The following is a 19,774-nucleotide window of genomic DNA, read 5'->3' as shown; positions in this document are numbered from 1 at the left end:
CTGGGCGCCGCGCCCCCGCCGCCCGCCCCCGCCGCCGGCCGCCTCTTCCCCCGCCCGAGAGCCGGCAGGCGAGCGTCGGCGGAGCCGCGGGGCTGCAGGCGGGGCTGAGCGCTCGCTGCGCGGACCGGCGGCCCCGCAGGCTGCCAGCAGCCCCCGGCCCAGGCGGCCGGACCCGGTGCGCGCTGCCTGGCGGCTCCGGCCCGGCCGTGGGCGCGGCGGGCGAGGGGCAGCGGCGGGGGCATGTGGATGTTGGCCGTCGCCTTGCTCCACAGCATCTCGCACGGTGAGCGCGGCGCGGGGGGGTCCCCTCGGCTTGCCGGGAGAGGGGCGAGGGTCGCCGCGGCGCCCTTTGTGCCGGACGCGGCCGCCGGGAGAAGGGCGAAGGCGCCCCGGGAGCCGCCGGTCCCCGCCGGGCGGGGGAAGACGGGGCTGGCAGGGCTGGGGATGGAGGCGCTTTCCCTCGCCTCCCGAACCGCCCGAGTGCGGAATTTTTGCTAAGTGCCGGCTGAGTGCGCGGAGGCTGTCTGAAGGGCTTTCATCCCTAGCTTTCGCGCTGAGACCTTTCCTGCTTTTACCTTTGCTTCTTAATCGCCCCGCGCTTTCACCTAACAATTTCATTTTTTTTTCTTTTCTTATTTTTTTTCCTTTCCTTAGTATTTTTTTTTCAAATACTTTCAGATTATTTCCTCTCCGTTATTTCACTAAAAATCTACCTGCTCCCCGGTAGTTTGGTTTTTTATCCCCCCCTCAGTCACTTATGTAAAAATATGCACGGATAAGCATTACATCATCTGAAAATGTTCGAGACAGTCGATTATAAAGTTAGGAAGGAGAAATTAGAGTGGAGATGTAATGAGGATAAACCTATTCTGTTTTATTTTCTCTTCATTCTGCAAACTCTCTGACCTTTTTTTTTTTTTTTTTTTTTTTTTTGTAGCTTCTCGAATATTATTATTTTAAGTAATATTATTATTTTAAGTGTGATTGAAAAGAGTCACATAAAACATGTTTAAACTGCATAACTTTTATTAAGATGTGTGTTATCAGTGCGGTTTTAAGGATGGAAAACAAATTCTGCTGTAGTGTGTGATTCTAGCTATTCCACTACATCACCTGCTTCTCGGATTTGAGAACATAGCATTGCCTATAATACATTACACCCTGACAGTTAAAACAGAAAGATTAAACACACAATTTCCAATATAGGCAAAGCAGGTAGAGTGGGAAAATGATTCTTGCATTGAATGAATGGGAGAGAAGCAGAGGGCAGAGCGTAAGGCTTTCCTGGAAGATACAAATAATTGAACCTCTACCAGAGGGTGAGGGACGAATGCTGGATGAGGGTGTCTTCACGTCTGCTTAAGTATACACTGGATGAGGAAATGCATTGACAGGCATGGCCAGTCCAGTGCAACTAGCTGGATAGGTCATAAATCAGGAGGTGAATCTTAAGCATGTGTTTAGGGCTATCTTGAGATTTTTTCATGTTCCAGGTACTGCAGAATGCAAAATGACTGAAAATCTTCAAACCTTAAACTTTACATTTTTTTATTTTGTCTAGCAGTAAGACAACTGCAACAAGTTTTAACATTAAGAGGTTGCTTGCTTATTTATTTATTTATTTCTGTCAGGCAGCACTGTGCCTTTCTCTGTTCTATTCAGGCAGATCTCTTGGAAGGAGATACTCGCTATCAATGAGACAGAATCAGTCTGAAAGTATATCTATTTTTTTTACCAGTGCCGTTCAGTTAATCCTAGATTTGCACAGAAAGGAACACTCTTTCTATACAGAAATCTTACGTTTTTTAAAAAGAACATATATACTTTCGTCTGCTGTACTGATTATATATATATATATATATATATATATATATATATATATCATATGCTCCAAGTTAGGTAGTTCCCTTCTCCCCCAAAGGATTTTGAAGGAACCGAATAATTTTACTTTACGAGGTTGAAATAATATAGAAATTGCTTTAATTTATTCCTTTATCTATGAAGTAAGTAGTAATTTCACTTTCAGTATCCATGTGTTTTTGGACCACAGTCAAACAGGAAATTGGATTCCAAATGTTTTTGTTTTTAATAGTGTAAAATGTAAGTGGTACATGCATCTGCATAGATTCTATACTGTCATGCAGCAATGTTTATGCACTTGTGCATCCAGGTTACTAAAATAAAATATTTTATGTATGCTGGTATTGTAAGATAAAAGCATTGTAGAAACACTTAATGGATGGTTCAATGATTCTTTGCAAACTTAAGTGTTTTTATTTCTGACATCATACCTGATGTCAATATAGGTATGCATTTTGAACCTTTTTAAAGGAAAATTTTGGAACTGACACCTATCTTCATATTCAGTAGTACTAATAATAAAACCCAAGTTGTTCAGTTTTATTTCTGACTATTGTATCAGAGCCAAGAGTCAGAGAATAATATTTTTAAAGGACTTCAGGTTTTAATGCACTGTCATATCAGATATGTATCTCTTTGAAGGAAATGACTGCATATATAAATAGAAATGTCACATATACATTTGTTTTCATTATTCTATCTATAACTATATCTAATTCCATTGTGTGAGAGGTAGTGTTCTTCTATGACTATATCTTTGAGGAGGGGGGAGATGCTGAAGCTACCAAAGCTTATTTAGCTTCTTATTTAACTCCTTATGGAACCATACTGAATTAACTTCAAAAACAAGTACATGTATGAGTGGTTTTCAACTGTGTTACATCTCATTCTAATTTTAACCTTAAAATGTGTAAGATTGTTCATGTTTATAATCTGTGACATTGTGTTTTTTTTTTTTTTTTTTTTTTTTTTTTTTTGGGGGGAAGGGAGGAATAGGTAGCTTAAACCCATAAAGTGTTAATTCATTTTTTAACCCTGTAGTTGTTGTCTTGGGCTAAATTTCTACTGAAGATAATGGAAATTATCAGAATAACAATAGCAAGATTGGCCCCCATATTTCCCTGCAGTCACTCAGCACAAATACATTTTGTCAAATTAGATATGAGTGGTGCCACTGGGTAGGCTTTGTGTTTGTAAAACAGCTTCCTTCTGGGGACAATAAAATACTGACATGCTGTTACATCCAATTAGTATTTCTGAAACAAAACCTTCCCAAATACCCTGTTAAAGTTCTTTGATTTATAAAGGCTTTAAACTCTCCATGCTGAGAGTTTCTTAAAAATACAGGTAACAGGTACTGTTAACCACAAACGTACTGCAGCCCTAGTAAAAGCATTTCAACCTTAATAAGTGCACGGGACTGTACAGACATCAGTGGGAGCTATGCAGCTGCATTCACCACTGTGAAAACCTGAGTCATGCTCAGTTACAATCCTGAGCAATACTTGAAATTATCTTCAAGATTACTGTACCTGTACTGCCTTCTATGTTACTATACTGAAGTATTCCATAAGCAAACATGTACATTCAACGGTGCTGATGAAGAAAGTCCATTATAGCCTGGTCATAACCAGTAAGGGGGTATTTTGCTGATAGCAGGGAGGGGAGACCATGAAAAGAGAACACCCTCCTTCAAAATCCTGGTTATAATTTTGTGTGATAAAGTTAGTTCAGAATTAAGGGTGCTCTTTTCAGAAATTAATATCATCCAATAGCATTTAATCTGTGGTATAGGTATGCTGAACCAATTTGCAGTCTGCTTTCTGGCTGCATTTCTTATGTGCCTGGTGTCCAGAGTTCTGCTGAAATGAACGGAGCATCAGGAGACACACGATGCAGTACAGTTGACACTAAAAATAAATTCCCATTAAAATTACTTCCCATTTGAACCTGCAAGTCTAGAGTACACACACATCTCTTTCCCTCTCCCTGTGTCTACAACTATGGGTTTTAGTAGTGCACTAGAATACTGAGAATAGCAGCGCACTGAGCTGAGAGCAGGGGTTAGGCTGGAGGAGGAGCAGCATCGATAGTGCTGGTGGTGCCAGTGATGCACTCCAAAGAAAATGGTGACTGTGCTAGGCACGAAACATTTAAGGAAGAGAAATCATCTCTAAAATCTTTGTAGAAACATTGTAGTATGTGTATAGCTTATGTGGAACTGCATAACCAAATCTTTTCCTTAGAAGTGTCACTGCATGTGCAGGAAGCATTGAGGTGACTGTATGTTTGTGGAAAGCACAACACAGCTGATGGTGTTTCTAATCTTGTGTTACCCATCAGCTACAAATAGCTATTAATTCATTACCCGATGTCTAATAGAGAAATCTGTAATAGCTAAGAAGTCCAAGCACACTGGAGATCTCTATTCCCATTTCAAAAGAAAGCCTTCACCCTGGGCTGTGCTCAGGAGGGATGACCCCAGGCCTTAGCGTGGCTTGATGCAGGATGCTGCCGGCACAGCTGAGCTGGTGCCACACGACACTAGTGGGCAGCAAACCACACGAGTCTGGCGGCATTTCTGACAAGCAGTGAAAATGCACGGTACCCAAAGGAGGCGTTTTGTCTTTTTTTTTTTTCTTTAAATAAGTGGTCACTAAACTTTTTGACTAGTGGACACTGCATTTTCTTTCCACAAGGGCTGAATAACAGATGTGTGTGACAATGAAGGTTGTTTTGGGAACAGTTTAAAGTTAGGTTGATTTCTGCAAATGATAAAAACAAAACCATAAACCCTGCGAAGTAGCTTGCAGCTATGTGCTGGTTTTCTTGCTGATTTCAGGGGTGTCTCCTCAATGATGCTGCATCCAGAGAAGTTTTGAGTTGGTTTCAATTTTGTTTGTTTTTGAGTAAATTTTGTCATGTAATATACCATTAAATTAGATTATTTGGGAAAATCTTGTGGGTTTTAATGAGCAGCTCATCTGTAAAGTTCCTGTAGCACATGAGCTGTGCAAGGCTCTGATTACAGCAGCAGCTGTGCTCAGGATGGACCTCAACTTTTTGTCTCTCTGCCTGGATAAGTGTCCTCATGAATATGTCATTTTCTCAGGGGCAGTGGTGATTGGAGAGTGAAAATAATCTCCTTTACCTATTCAATAAACATTGAAAAGATAACAAGAAAAAGATATGAAACTGAACGTCTTGGGGGGGGGGGGGGGTGTGTGGAGGGAGATTGCGGGTAATGAACTGAGGAGTAAAACATATGGATAGCACTCTTTTCCCTTAAAGTTTACCCTAGTTAACGTGTCAAATCAAGGCCTCTTCAAATGTACTACTCATTTAGACTTCGATTTTAATTGAAACATGCTATGTCTTGGTCTGTCAGTCTAGAGATCTTTCAGATTTCCATTGGGGAATGCACTAATTCCAGTTTTCACTTTAAGAACTGGAGAAGGAAGAAAAAACATGTTACATTCAACTTAATTATGCTAAGGTACAATTATTTGATTTTTTTTTTTTTTTTTTGAAATTATTTCTTTTGAGTTGCTGAAACTAAAAGTAGTAAAAAAAAAAAATCAGTTTAAGCAATACAGGTCTGTAGATCAGAATACTCAATTATTTCAAGGTGAATGTGTAGGTGTATGCCATTAAAACACTTGTTTCACAATATAGCTTGAGATATTTCACAATCCATTTTAAACAGCACTTCCTTTCTTTTAACCTGTTTTGAAATCAATGAAATTAAAATTTCAAACAACTTTATTATACAAAAGAAACTCCATCTTCTCAATCTTTGTCTTTCTTTTAAATGCACTTCATCAAACAACTGATATTTTCAAAAATGAAATCTCATAAAATGAGAGAGATTTTATAAGAGCCTATCGCAGCACAATGTTTTGGAGCACTGAAGAGAACCTCTTTAAGAACAAGCCACAGATTCCTCATGTACTGTGGGCTTCAATTGTCATTGCTTTTCTTTTTATATCACCATTCACATTTTTATTATCTCAAGTATTTTTTTGTTAGAGTATTGGATTACTCATCAGAAAGAGGTTCATCAATGGGCATTTATCATAGTGAAGTGGGCAACAGATATTATGATGTACCCAGATGAAAGAAAGAAAGGCAAATGGATGGACAGAGAGGGTGACAGAGATTAACAAGTCTTCCCAGCATCCCTGTTTAAGCTATTTTTACTTAGAAAGCAGGGAGTAAGGTTTAAGAGTGAACCGGCAATCCTATTTATAGAAAGACATTTTTAAATGCAAAGACTCGAAGAAAGAGAGTCACCTCCATACTAAACATCAGCCTCCCTGGAGCTCCCTGGTAACTGAGGGAGGGAGCAGCCCGGCGACCCAAGCTGCATTGCTGATGTGCCTCTGCTGAAGCTTCCAGAAGGACAGAGCCTACACAAGCACAGGGGCATGGGCCACAGCATGGCCTGAGAACTGATCTGAAAATAGCCCACGGGTGCATGTCAGTGTGGCAGATGCACAAGGACACATGCAAGGAAATGGATTTGCACCACCTGAGAAACCGTTGGACTGATTAATATTCAAAGCCTTAACATGCAGGCCGCTGTAGAGCTGAAGACAACTGTTCTGCTTGTGTATCTCTAAATCTCGTGTGCTGGGAATATAGTTCCTTCTGATATCAATATCTATATTTATACATAGTTTGTAATTGCTTAAAAGCTACTGTGTATGGAATATCTGGCACTTGTTCTGCTGTCCAAGTGTACTGATGCTATTTTCTTCTAATTAATCACATGGTAATCCCATGCAGAAGATTTATGGCTTTAGATTTCTGTTTGTATTAGGCTAAAATGTATCCTTGGTAACCTCCTGTCATCTAAAGTAATTTTTGAAGAAAGTTTTGAGGAGCCCTCCAATATCTTAAGAATATCAGAAGCATGATTCCTGAAAGGACCAAGAATCTTTCAATGCAACTGGAATATAATTACATTGCACGGTGGCTTCAAATAGTCATTTATCTATGTAATCTACTCGCAGTGATTCTGTAGATAAGATCACAGTGCTGCTCTGTCCATATAAATATCTGTTGGCATGAAATCTTTACATGTTGTTTTGCCAAGAAGTGGCTTATGCTAAACCTGCACATTAAGGGTGTTTGTCTCCATCATTTTTGAATGGCAGCCCTTCACTGTCCCACTTTATTGGTGCTACAGAATTAAAGAATTTGCTGAAAGTTGTCATGAAAGAAAGGGTTTAAAACTGCTTGCGTATTTTCAGCTCTGCTCTTTAGAGGCATCTCCATTATAACATGTAGTTCAGTCTCCTGGAGGTTTAATAATATGAAGTTAAAATACCAAATGTAAGTCTTTTGACACACATATTTTGTTTAACCTGACAGAGAAGACTAGGTGGGGTATTGAAATGTACAGCCTTGGAGGAACCCAGGTGCTGTTGCTGCCATGTGTGCTGGACTGGATGAATTGCATGGTAGGATTTGAATGCACTGAAATGCTGGTTGATCATTTGCTTTTTTTCCAGACCACAGGAGTGAGATGCATAAAATTAAAGCTCTGTTTTTTGCTTGCATGATTGCTTTGTCCATCAGAAATCCTTATTTATTATTTTTATAAGCTGTATTATATTCTAAAACTGAAAGCATAAAGGAATTCCCTGGGATTTTCTCTGGGGCTGTTACTTGGGATTTTGGCCCTGACCTGGGAATCACACCTTGAATGCATAAAGTCAGTCTCTTGAAAATGAAGAGGTGAGTGCATGACATGCTGTTAGACCACTTCTGCCTTGATCTAAGGATAGGGGCAGTCCTTGACAAAATCCTTTTTGTTAAGAAAAGCTGATTCTGATGTCCCTTGAGGAGGAGCTTAGTGAAAAAAGTGTCATTCAAGCAGACCAGACTGAGGTGGCACTCAATTTAAACAGGAAAGCCTAGTGTGGTTCACTTTCCAGAACGTCCTACATCTCCAGCTGGCTCTACACTTCTCTTCCCATTAAGTAGTTTGCTGTGGGTAGTATCAAAATATACTGGTGTTCATGTATTCCAGGGAAGAGAGGTGGACCATAGTTTGTGTTGCAACTGCAGTTGAAAGACATGAAGCTAGGCCTCACTATGTCATGATAGGTAGTTAATTTAGGAGATTCTCACTGAAGTCTCTGTTGCCTCAATATGTCTGTAGAGCTTATTGGCATAATAAAGTGAATCCTGGTAGTCTAGAGTAATGATCTGCTTTATACTAGTTCATGCTTTCAGCTGTACATATTTGGGAAGCTTCCTTTTGTACCTTTCCTTTCTTCCTAGGTCTGTTGTATGACTCAAAGGTTTCTCTTTCATCTTGGCAATGTGTGTGTGTGTGTGGTGTTTTTTTTTTTTCTTTTTTTTTTTTTTTCAACCTTATTGCATAGGGGGTTCTAGAAAGCAGCTTTTTATCATTACAAGGGTGAATGGAAAGCACAGAGAGTAAGGCTCAACAAGTGATGGGAGATGCTTGCCCTGTTTGGTTGCGATATCAGATGAGGATGGCGCTTTTTGTTCTTGGTTTTTTGTGCGTGTTAAAAAGTACATAAATTGATGCTTGGGGGGAGAAGGGAAGGGAGGGGATATGAACAGTTGGATAAGGTGGATAAGGTGAGGGAGGGAGAAGGGAGAGCTTCAAACTGTGTAGAGATCTAGACAGCATTGCAAGTTGTATGATGAGAAGAGGCAAGGCAAAGAGCCTGAAGCCCTGTGGGGCAGCAGGAGGATGGTGTCCAGAGGCCAAGTCTGAGCGCATATACATTATGGCAGGAGGCTCTGAAGTCTTTGTGCTTCACAGTTTGCAGTGGGGAAGGCAAGGCTGAACCAGCTCCTTTGCTAACAGGAACTAACAGGAACCATGAGTAGGGAACCCAACAAGCTGTGGCTTTGGGACTCCCCATTGCTGTTTCCTATATCCACATTGCTGCTGGTCTGTACCAGGGAGCAAGCTGATATTCCACGTGGGTCCTCTGTGCTTTGTGAAGGGAGAGGTCAAACTCCTGACTGTTTTTATCCTTTACCTACCTGTATTCAGCCTTTTCTGTCATTTATGTCTGCTCAAGTTGTTTCAACTGTGATACAGGCTTAATTTGAGGCCTTATGCACTTTTATTTCCACCTTATTCTTACAGTTGTTTGTATTTATTTGGGTAGCAAAAGTATTTCTTGTCCCTAGAAGTTTGTCCACTGAAACAACAAATGTATTTGTGCGAGTGAAGGGGGATCAAGGACAGAAAGCAGACCTGTGAATGTCAGTGCGGCTGTAAGGTAGGATGTGTGAGTCCCCTGTCTGAGCAAAGGACAAAGAAACTGAGCTCCTTTATTGGGCAGAAGGGAGATAATTAATCCTCAGAAAAAGAGGCTGAGCTGTCAGGCTTTCACAGAAACACACTGGCAGCTGTGATTTGTTGTTCTGCTTTTGGGAGCCACAACTGGCAGGTTTGGTGCAAGGGGGGCTGCTTGGAGCATGCGCCCGAACACCCGGCCCTGCTCCTCAGGCCCTCCCTGGGTGTTGGGTCCTGCAAGCTCTGTGTGATGACAGAGGTAAAGGCTTTTGTCTGAAGGTCTAGAGGCGAGTGTAAAGGTGATGCAGAGGAAAAGAAATACCCATCTGAAGAAACTGTAGCTATAGCAGTTCAGTGCATATTTATTATGTTCAAAAGTTAGTCCCTAGTGGATAAAAACAATTATAATATTCCTACCACATCTCAGAATATGTTTCTATAGAAGAGAAGAATGCTGATTTTTTTTTTTGGTGATTACAAAGGGAGTTAATGAGTTTAAAAATATATATTTTCCTCAGCTCCATAATAGCGGTCTGACTGCTCCTTAATTTTGAGAAGTTTTGAGATTTTTCTTTTTTGATCAGTAAAATGTGTTTTTGTCTCAGCTGTGTTCAAAGGAAAAAAAAAAAAAAGCTTGACCACTATATAATGCAAATGCAGTTACTCTTGTACCTTACATCATCTCTACCAATCTTGGTCCCTAGTGTGGACATTCATTAGAGGAGGGGATTATGGCTGGCTGAGTACCTTAGCTCTGGCATTTCCAAAGACCAGTGAATTGGGCCTTGTGCTCAGAGAGTTCTGTTTAAAATAAGGAGTATGTATTAAATAGCTAGCTCATAAAAAATGAAAGAATTAGGACATGGCACAATGTTGGTGGTCTCATGACATCAGAAAGTGGATGAAACAGGGAGCTATACTACTGATACCATCAGGGGATGCTATCGTTTGGCTCAGGCCTGTTGCACTCTTAGAGGGCAGTAAGAAAAGAGAGATTTAGGGAGATCATAGAATTGTTTAGGTTGGAAAAGACCTTTAAGATCAAGTTCAGCCATCCACCAAACACTGCAAATCCACCTCTAAACCATGTCCCCAAAATGAATGGTGGTGGTTTTCTTGTGTTCCATATTATTTCTGACCATGGTGCAGTCTTAAGTAGCATTACCAGCTCTATGTCGCTCCCCCATCACTTCACTGTACTGCTTTTTTTGTGTGTGTGAAGTGATGTGGAATCTCCTGTCTTTGAAGACAGGGCTTAGAATGAAACAAGCTAGATAGTAAAAACAACTTAAAGTTATGTGATTTTAAAATATCTTACTTTTTAATAAAATTACTTTTGCTTTTTAATTAAATGGACTCCATATATGCTGGTATATGATCTCCCTCTTTGATCTGGGAAAGTTTGCAGGATGGTGGTTCTACCTTAATGCTAGTGAGAAACTAATTTATATCCTTTTATTAATTCATCTATCAGTCACATTTCTTATTAAAAGTGTGACAGTGCCTTAAAGTGATATACTGTTGACACAGCTCTTTGCTGCTGGGCTGCTTTTTGGAAATGTCAGCTGCAGTGGAAAGCTGCACACTATGCTCTTGAGAGTCTCCAGGCTGCTTGCACCAATTGCATATAGTGCCCAGTATGCAGAAAACCTAGGGCATACTGGCCTTATGTGGTAATTGGTTACCTTATTTTATTAATGTGCAGTCATTCTTAGAAGGCTAAAGGATTATTAGTATAGCTCTGTAAGAGGGATATAATCAATTTAAATTAGCTCACCGTTGAGCCTATATGATCTGGCATCTTTAAAATGTAGGTAAGCAGCTCATCATTTTGATTTCTTATATAATATTGTAGGAAACTTTTTTCCAAGTCCAATCTTATCTATGAATGGTGCAGTTCATCACTTAAATATTTTTAGTGTCCAGAATAATAATCAATTTGAAAAGATAGTTATTTTTAAGAATAAATTACTTTTTTTTTTTTTTTTTTTTTTTACATAAACAAAAGATGATTCCTATGATCCTCTCCACCCGGCATTCTGCTTCTCCCCTTCCACCTTCCCACACAATCTTCCAGGCTTCCTTCTGTCCATACATATCTTTTCCTGCCCACTCTCCAGACACAAGTGTTGTTTGATTGTTTGGGTATGCATTGGGATGATTTTCTCATCTACCCAGGTTTCTGTTTTAGAAAAGTGATGTGATTTTACCAGGAAATCTAGACAATGTTAGGCAGAATAACTCTCTTAATATGTCTTCCTTTCAATTCTCACCTTCAGCTCTAAGCCGAAAAACCCAGTAGTGCTGATTTAGACTAATTACTTTAAATGCAGTTTGTAAAAGGATGCTAATACTTTGCTATATCCCTGAAGGTCGTCTAAGTGATCTATAGTTAAACATTCATGTGGGAGACTCTTGGGGGAGACAGCAAGGAATGATTATAATGGAAACACTGTGGGCTAAAGTGTGTGCTCATGCTCAAGTCTTCATCTGGCAAAGTAGGGTAGTGGATTGTTTCTGGGGTTTTAGAGCTATTCCTTGTATCTGAATAAGATATAATTTGTAGACTCAGCTTCAACATCTCCCATGCTGGAGAACTGTGTGTGGTACAGGACCAGAGTATTTAAACTGCTTTTTCAGCACTGTGAACCTCCATCTCTGTTGTGTTTCATTATGGAAAAAAATAAAAATCTGTGCATGATCTTGTGTCATTAAAATGTGCTGGGTGCCCAAGGTGTTTCTTCATCTGTTCCTCTAGCAGCTTTTCCCCTCAAGTGATTATGCTAATTAGTGTTTGATCAGATGATTAAATTATAATTCGATTAATCCTGTGCGCTAAACGCTCTGAATGCATTTCCATCGCCTGAATGCCTTGTGCTTAAGCATTCCTGTTTGCAGCTTGATATGAAGCTCTTGCCTTTTCCTGTACCTAATGGCTTTTTCTATTTTAAAAGCACTATAGTTCCCTTTGACGTTAGGAAGCAGAGGAATGGGCTTTTGTTTCCTACTGTACTGAACAGAACCAGAAATATGTATGTTCCCTTTATATGAACCAATTATTTCTAGGGATTATATATATATATATAAAAAAAAGATCAAATATGTTTTTCTTTTAATACATACCCCTCATGTTCCATTCATAATATACTGAGGCAAAGCAGTGATATAGCTAAGTCTTCTATCCATTCCCATTATGAGTTGTGCTTTCCCCTAATAATTCTCCCCTTTTCAAAGCTGAATTTTTTTTTTTTTGGTCAAGAAGGCTCTTCTCTGCAGAACGTATTGGTATGTGTGTGACTTGGTGGGGAGGGGGGGGAAGCAGAAGGATGTTTTTCCTCCTTTAACTTACTTTCCTATCCCTTTTCATCCAGGCTTATTTCTGCATGTCACCTGTATGAGATAATCTCCAGTCGGAGTGTAGAAAACAGGACACAGAATTTATAACCTTGGTGCCACTGTGAGATGAATGTTTAGCTGCAGCATTGCTTTCTTTGTCTTTGGGGTCCTGCATTTTTAGGTTATTTAATGTGACTAAGATACACGGATTGGAGAGTTAAAAAAAAAAAAAATGATAAAAAGGAGGTACTTAGGGTTTAAATATTAGATGTAAATAGTTATTACATAATTGGATGTGTTAAGTCATTTCTCCATTTTTGCAGACGTAGGGTACTCTCTCTGAACATCCATTGCTTCCTCTGTCAGAGACTGCTGGATAGTAATGAGTGGCCTGAGTTCAGAAAAGAATGCTAAATTTAAATCATTTGGTTTGTTTCCATTCTACAGTGCAAAAAAATAAATAACCCCAGCATATAGCAACCTTCCGCCCTCTCTTTCTCCCTCCATTTCTCTCCTCAATTTTCCTCAGGGGACATGTGAGACAGATTGAAAATAGGGTTGCCAAGACCTTGTCTAGGGGGATTTGGCTTTGCTGTACCCCAGGTGTGGGAAGGTAGAGCAAGGAAATAGGAATATAAAGGATGTTTTCTCTTCTCTCTCCCTCTCTTTGTTTACCTTAAAAGCTGTCAGAGACTCATAGAACTCCCGTAACATCTTATTTCCCTTCTTTCAGACTGTCTAGGAAGCAATTTTACCTGTGAGGTGACTGGCATGTTACAATCTATTACCAGCCATAAAACAACATGGGGTAAATAAGTCTCCATAATTAAGGTCACAGAGGCCAAAAGCACCTTCATACTTTAAAGCACAGCCATGTAGCAGTAATTGAATGTTGAGATCTCATCAAGCTTATAGTCTATGTCTTGTCGATGAATTCAGCCTCATCTTTCGCCGGGGCCCTAGCCTGTGAGTCTCTCTCACCCTTGGCTCACTGATGTATGGTTTTACCTTGGGTAGTCAGGTGTGCATCCTGGGCAATTGTCTCACTTACTTACACTCTCCAACAAGGTTGTGGGCAGATGTTCATTCTGTAAACATCTGTGCAGATTTAAGGAGCTGCAACCTTTGGATGCCTACTTCTGCCTGGCAAGGAGGGGTTATAGTTCCTGCAGGTTACCCTTTGAATAGTGGTGCTTTTTTTTTTTTTTTTTTTTTTTTTTTGAGTGCTCTCTGATCTCTTTTAATAACAGGCTAAGATTAATGCAAACCTCCTGTTTTAAACTGCAGCTGATATAGTTGTCTGTAAGCAGGACCACTCACATGAATCACTCTGCTGTCATAGCTGTGTGGGGTAGAAACCTCCATCTGGAAAGCAGTGATGAGTAGCTGGAGGCAGTAATGCCTTCAACTGATTCAGATAAATAGGTCTGGAAGCAGGCTTGTGTCAATGTCCCCATTTTTAGAACTGAAAGAATTAGGCTAAGCTGAATTAAGGCTCTAATTCTAAATGAAAGTGCTAGCTTAGGGTGGTGCTTAGCTCGTTCTTTTTTAAAGTTTAATTTCAGATTCATTTCCTGAGTCTCCCTATGTGGACAGGTCCTCAGACTCTGCCTAGCCTTGGGTAAGCTACTTAAGCTTGTGACCTGAGGATGTTACTGCAAAATAAGCTAAGCTGTGTGGGAAGTGCTCTAGATATTCCATGTAAACTAACCGTATGCCTGCTCTTTTTTCTTAATGGAAATCATCTTTTGTGTGGTCTTCCACAGCAGGCAGATGGTGATCTTCATCATGGTGATCTTAGAGTAGGGTAAGTAGGAGTATCCAAGTAGGAAACTAGCAATATGTCTGTGGAGGATGAGGTTCCCAACGAATTCTTCTTAACTGTGGATCTCACTTCCTTATCTGTGTGGTGGGAACAACTTTTATACCCACCTGGTAAGCAGTCTTTTGGCTGAATATAAATATCCTTAGCTCTTCTGACTTCTAGATGTTGAGAAAATCGTGCGTGCAGTATGCATGTGCTTTTGAAAATGCCATCTCTGTGTTATTTAGCAGTCCTTTCCCTGGTAAATACACATGCTGATAATCTAGCAGTAGAGGTCAGTACTGATTTGCATTGGAGAAGCAAACCTAAAATAAGGAGGAAGAGGCACCTTCTCTAACCTACAGTATACAAAAATACGACCCATTTTTTTGTTAATGTTATCCACTGCTTAAGTTGTGTTGTTCTGTGATACCTTCATATAAAAAACTAACAGTGGATAGGATGACACCACCAAGGTCCTTAGGTTTAGCTGTTGCTATTTTAAGCATACAATCTCTTCCTAAGTGTGTTAAACTCTGCTTCAAAAGTATCTGGACTGTAGTTAGTCTGGCTTCCTACCTTCAAATAGTTACAAATAAAGAGGGATTGTGAAGATGGTCTGTCCTGGGGGACAAGTAGTTCTGAGCTCAGTGGTCCTCAGTCTTGCACAGAAACTTGATAAATTTTCTTTTCATTTTAAAACATGGCACTGAATGCATCTGTTCTTCGTGGCAGGGATAGATCCTCTGAAACAACCCATAGTATTAGCAGATTTGTAAGAAAGTTGCTGTTGACTGACACACATGTTGTCCTTTATGGGAAATAGTCGCACTTCCTCAACCACTTTTAATGGATGTAAACCTTCCTCTTTCACTCTCCCAGATACTCTCCCTCACCTTCTCACTTTCTCAATGTATTTGTGGTCAGCTGGTTTGATTAAAGTTGAGTGTGGTGATTTAAAGCTTATATCAGCTTGGTGTCTTCAGATTAGGTTGCTCTTCATAGTTGCCAGTGTTGTGGTCTGGTGATCAGGGCTGTGCACAGTTTCACCTGGAAGGGTAAAGGAGAAAAAGAGCAAGCCTGCAAGAGGGAGCAGCTCCCTCCCTGTCACGGTACTTGAAGCCTGTGCTAGTGCTGGGGAGAGAGACCATCGCCCTTGGTACCCTTGTCCCAGTTTCTAGCCCACCTGTGTATATTGTTTGCACTATTGACTACTCAGAACTTATAATGTCTTTTCAGAAATTGCTGCTCCTGTGTTGCACGCTGAAGTACGTAGTATGCTTAAGGAAAATGTAATCAATTCTCCTTTTCTTGTTTTTATTTGCAGGTATGTGCAAGGTGCAACTTCAGGCTGGCTTAGTGATTGTTGGCATGTCCAGTGTTTAAATGGGCCATTTGTAGGCCTGAGAACAGCATGATGTGGGCTGCTGCCTTTTGGATTCCACCCCACAGCAAGCTGTTTTGAGGACCCAATGTAGAAGAAAAAGTAACTTTCACTCTCTTCATCCCTAAAACAGTTTACAATTAGGATTTCTCACATTACAGGCATCACTGGTCCACACTGGAATTGTATGGCTGACCACCTCTCTTGCAGAGGGAAAGAAGTGGGTCAGAAACTTATCAGAACCTAGCAAAGCCTACAGCTACTTTCTCATACAGTTTTGGCCCTAACTTTTAAAACTTAGTCCTGGGGTGTTTACTTTTTTAAAAGCTCCATTGATTTATTCCAAGTATTTTTTATTTATTTTTTCTGCCAGAGAAAATATCTTCTGTGTACTGCTTAAGACTTCACAGGCTTTTTGCTTTTCCATTTTCCTCTAGCCTTCAACTCCTGCAGATATCTAGTCTGCAAGAAGCATGTGCATTTAGAGTCCTGTCCTGTCCAAATGTCTTGAAAATTCACTTGCCATGTATGTGGCTCTGTTTTCTCGTTTGCAACAACTATTCTGCGCATATTGAGAAAAAGAGAGGGACAGGGAGGTACTAAAATGAGAAAATGGTTCCATGGCACAAAACTGATTTTTTTTTTTCCTTTAAGAAAAAAAAAGTCTACTGAAAATTCTGAGTTGGGTCCATGAGTCCCTAATAAGACTGTCTGGGGAGTGGGGTGTGTGTCAGGGAACATACAGCACGTGGGTTATCCAGTGTGTTGTATTTTCAAGGAGGAATTAGTTCTACTTAACTACTTTATAAACTTAATTTCTGTGTACTGTACATACTTAAACACTATACAGTTCATATGGGGAAGATTTTCTTTGCTGTAGGGCGTAGAAATTTTAATTTTCTTGCTTTTTGTCTTTACCTCTGACATTAGCAATAAATAGTACTGTAACGGCTTGCACCTCAGCCTACTTCCTCCTGGTGGCTTCACCTCTCCTGCCCTGGATTTTCTCTGGCACCATCTCATAGCACTTGTTAGTTGCCACATATTGATTTGAAAGGAAGGAGAGCAATTCACTTACATTTTATTTTCCTTAAGTCATTCCCTTTTCTGTCCTCCACCAGTCACACCAGAAAAGTAAATATTCAAAGATAATCCAACCTCAGAGCTGATTAAAATTGAATAAGAACTTTTACTTTAGCCTGCCAGAGAGAAGCTTGGATTCAAACACCTGGAGTGACTTACTTTTATTCCCTCTTGGAAAAACTAACTTAATCAAAATAAATGTGATTCCACAAAGTCAATATTTCTTTCATGTTGTGCCTGTGCTTTCATCAGGTTGGTGTGTGTATATGTGGGGAGAATGGTTAGAAAGAATATTCAGAAAAATGCTTTCTGGCAAAGAAAGAGATCACAGTTCAGATCAATGAAATTTCCACAGAAAAGAGAATTGGAGTGATTTAACTTTATCAGCCAGAAATCTTACATCTGGGACCAGTTATATCTTACTGGCAACTCTAGTGAATAAACTTATTTGAAAAAATATCATAGGAAAAAATAATTTTGTTAAACCTCAAAAACAAAACCTGGCATGCAATTTCAAAATGAACACATGTATTTTTACAAATCCATTTTGACTTTTGATCATGATAGGTCATAAAAAATGTGAAGGTCCTAGCGAAGTGGTGTTTAATTTGTTGTGCTGTGGTACATGATTGCAACGTGCAAATGTATGAGAAAATGTGTCCTTTCGCAATTGAAGCTCTCAAGGGACATGTGTCAGCAGTGATGCATTAGCAAAATACTGAAAATATGCATCTACCTGAGTTCTGTTTCCTCACCAGTGTACCCAAACCATTTTAATCCTCTTATTTGTGAGACCCTAGCCAATTTATTAGGTCTGACTAAAAGTCAAAGTATTAGCCCTTAAGCCCTACCCAGTTTGATCTGAACTATGAGGAATCTGTTCCTAGACGGGTCTCTTTGGCCTGTTCTCCTCCATGCTATCCATTCAGGAATGACACAGTTGCTTTGTATGTGCTGGATATGAGGAGTTGGTCATGATACTTATGTGTCTATTTGATCTTTTGGGGTTTATTCCAGGATAAGATTGTTATAGCCACAATTAATGATCTCGAAGTACTGGGGCAAAATCAAGACTCATTTCTGGATGATGCTATAGCTAATATTAACATCTGAAAGACATGCATTAGTGCTTGCGTGAGGAAACCTCTGTGTGTTTTATTATTATTATTAAGCAATCAGGGCAGCAAGAAATGCTTTCTAGATCCTCTTTGTGTATGTATTTTCACTGCTTAGCTCTCCTAAACCAAAGTTCCTCTGTCTAGACTGGGAAAGACATTGTTTATTTCATATCATAAAGAGGTATGATGCTCCAGGACATAGGAAACAAGATTGAGCAACATTATACAGCTTTGTGATATGTGCTGAAGTACTAAACATTATTAGAGGTATTTGATATTACAAAACATCCTGTATTTTCTAGTACATGTAGCAAGTAATTGCTTGTTCTTGACTGTATTCCATTGTTTTTGGATCTAGTTAACAGTTGCATTTGTTAGGACACAGTTGCCCAATTAATTAAGATATTGATTGGAATATGAAACACTGCATGAGGTATTATTGACAAAGAGCTTCTATTGCCAGCCTGCCCTTCTCTTCATTCAGAAAGAAAAAGAAAAGTGAGCTTTGAGTTATCCTATGTGGTCATTTTTTTTTTTTTTTTAAGGCATGGTATGAACATTTTATAAAAACTATTAAAAAGAAATTAAAGAAAAATTCCAATTTTATGTTCATGGTCTGTGGTCTAACTTATGTGACTGAAGAAATATACATAGTCCGTGTATACGTGTATATGTAGTCTATAAACTTCATAGACTACTGATATACTTTTAGACATACTGATTGACAAGTCATAAGTAGTGCTCCCAGCAACATTTTAGTTCTGTGGATTTACAGCTCATTATCACTTATGCTATCTAGTAAAGATTTAAAAGTGGTACATTTTTGAACCTGAAATAGGAAAAAATGTGACTAAAATAATTACCTCCAAAATGTGTATTACTAGTGTTATCGAATCCTTATTTTAGCAGAGGTGCGCATTAGTGTTTTAAAACTGAGTAGCAATTGACATAGTTTCAGTGGAAATATTTCTGCATTGAATTTGAAAGTGTATTTGATCTTAATGGCTCCATAGTAGGCAGATGAACAGTGTTATGGTGTCTAGGCATTAGACCTTAGAAGACCTAAGCTCAAATCCCCTGCTTTGCTGCGTATTTTCAGATATGATGTCAAAGAATTTGCTTGGTTTCTATAGGTGCTGCTACCTCACTAGTTAATAAAGGTGTTCTGTGTCTAAAGATTTTAGCTTGAACGTGGTCAGGAATGGCTACGACATGGGTACACCATGCTGGTGGTTAGTAAATAGAAATTTGAAAGAAAAAAGAGTTTTTATTGGGGGGTGAATCATTACTGAAGAGAACAACCCACAGAAAGTCTTATTCTAAGCAATATAACATTGCAGTACAAGGCACTGCAAACCTTGGAGATGAAGGAAGTACATGTCATAAGGATGAAAGTAAATAAATTACCCCTGTGTACCTTAGTCTGAAAAACCTAGAATGCTCCAGCTATATGCACATCCGATTGCACTATAGTTCATGGTTAAGAAGGAAATGTGTTATTCAGGTGAGAAATAAGTTCCCAGGTATCAATTTTATTTTTTCTTCTCTGGATCAAGGGAGCTCTTTCAAGATAATCTGATTTCAGCATTAACTATGAATTCCTCTGGCTGCCTCTGGAAAGCCGTGCTCTCTGCGCCAGGCAGTAATTGCGTTAATCATCCATTTTTAAATAACCGCATTTGAAGTTAAGTTGAGAATTGCTTTTCAGATCTTTAATTTGCTTTGGAAAAGTGAAATAATTCCCACAAGGGTTGTGCTAATCAATATTCCAAAGGCAAGTAACCTTTGCTAATACTTGAACATGGGATACTTGATATTGTTCTGCTTAAAGAATTCTAAAGAAAAAAAATACTCCAATTCCATCTGTGATTTGGCAGGTTAATAACTTTTCTGTCTGC

General features: G+C 39.5%; 1 protein-coding gene across 3 annotated transcripts in view; it reads left to right on the top strand.

The window, feature by feature from the left end:
• Nucleotides 1–223: 223 nt before the first annotated feature.
• The window catches only part of DSCAM (DS cell adhesion molecule), a 478,363-nt gene continuing 458,812 nt past the window's right edge, over nucleotides 224–19,774 (top strand). For all 3 annotated transcript variants that reach the window (XM_032188234.1, XM_032188242.1, XM_032188250.1), the window contains exon 1: nucleotides 224–283. In XM_032188234.1, the coding sequence (XP_032044125.1) occupies nucleotides 241–283 (43 nt within the window). In that variant the 5' untranslated portion in view covers nucleotides 224–240. The remainder of the gene's footprint in view (nucleotides 284–19,774) is intronic.

Source organism: Aythya fuligula, chromosome 1 (assembly GCF_009819795.1).
Source record: "Aythya fuligula isolate bAytFul2 chromosome 1, bAytFul2.pri, whole genome shotgun sequence".
Lineage (NCBI taxonomy): Eukaryota > Metazoa > Chordata > Aves > Anseriformes > Anatidae > Aythya > Aythya fuligula.
This window is presented reverse-complemented; position numbering and strand designations above follow the sequence as displayed.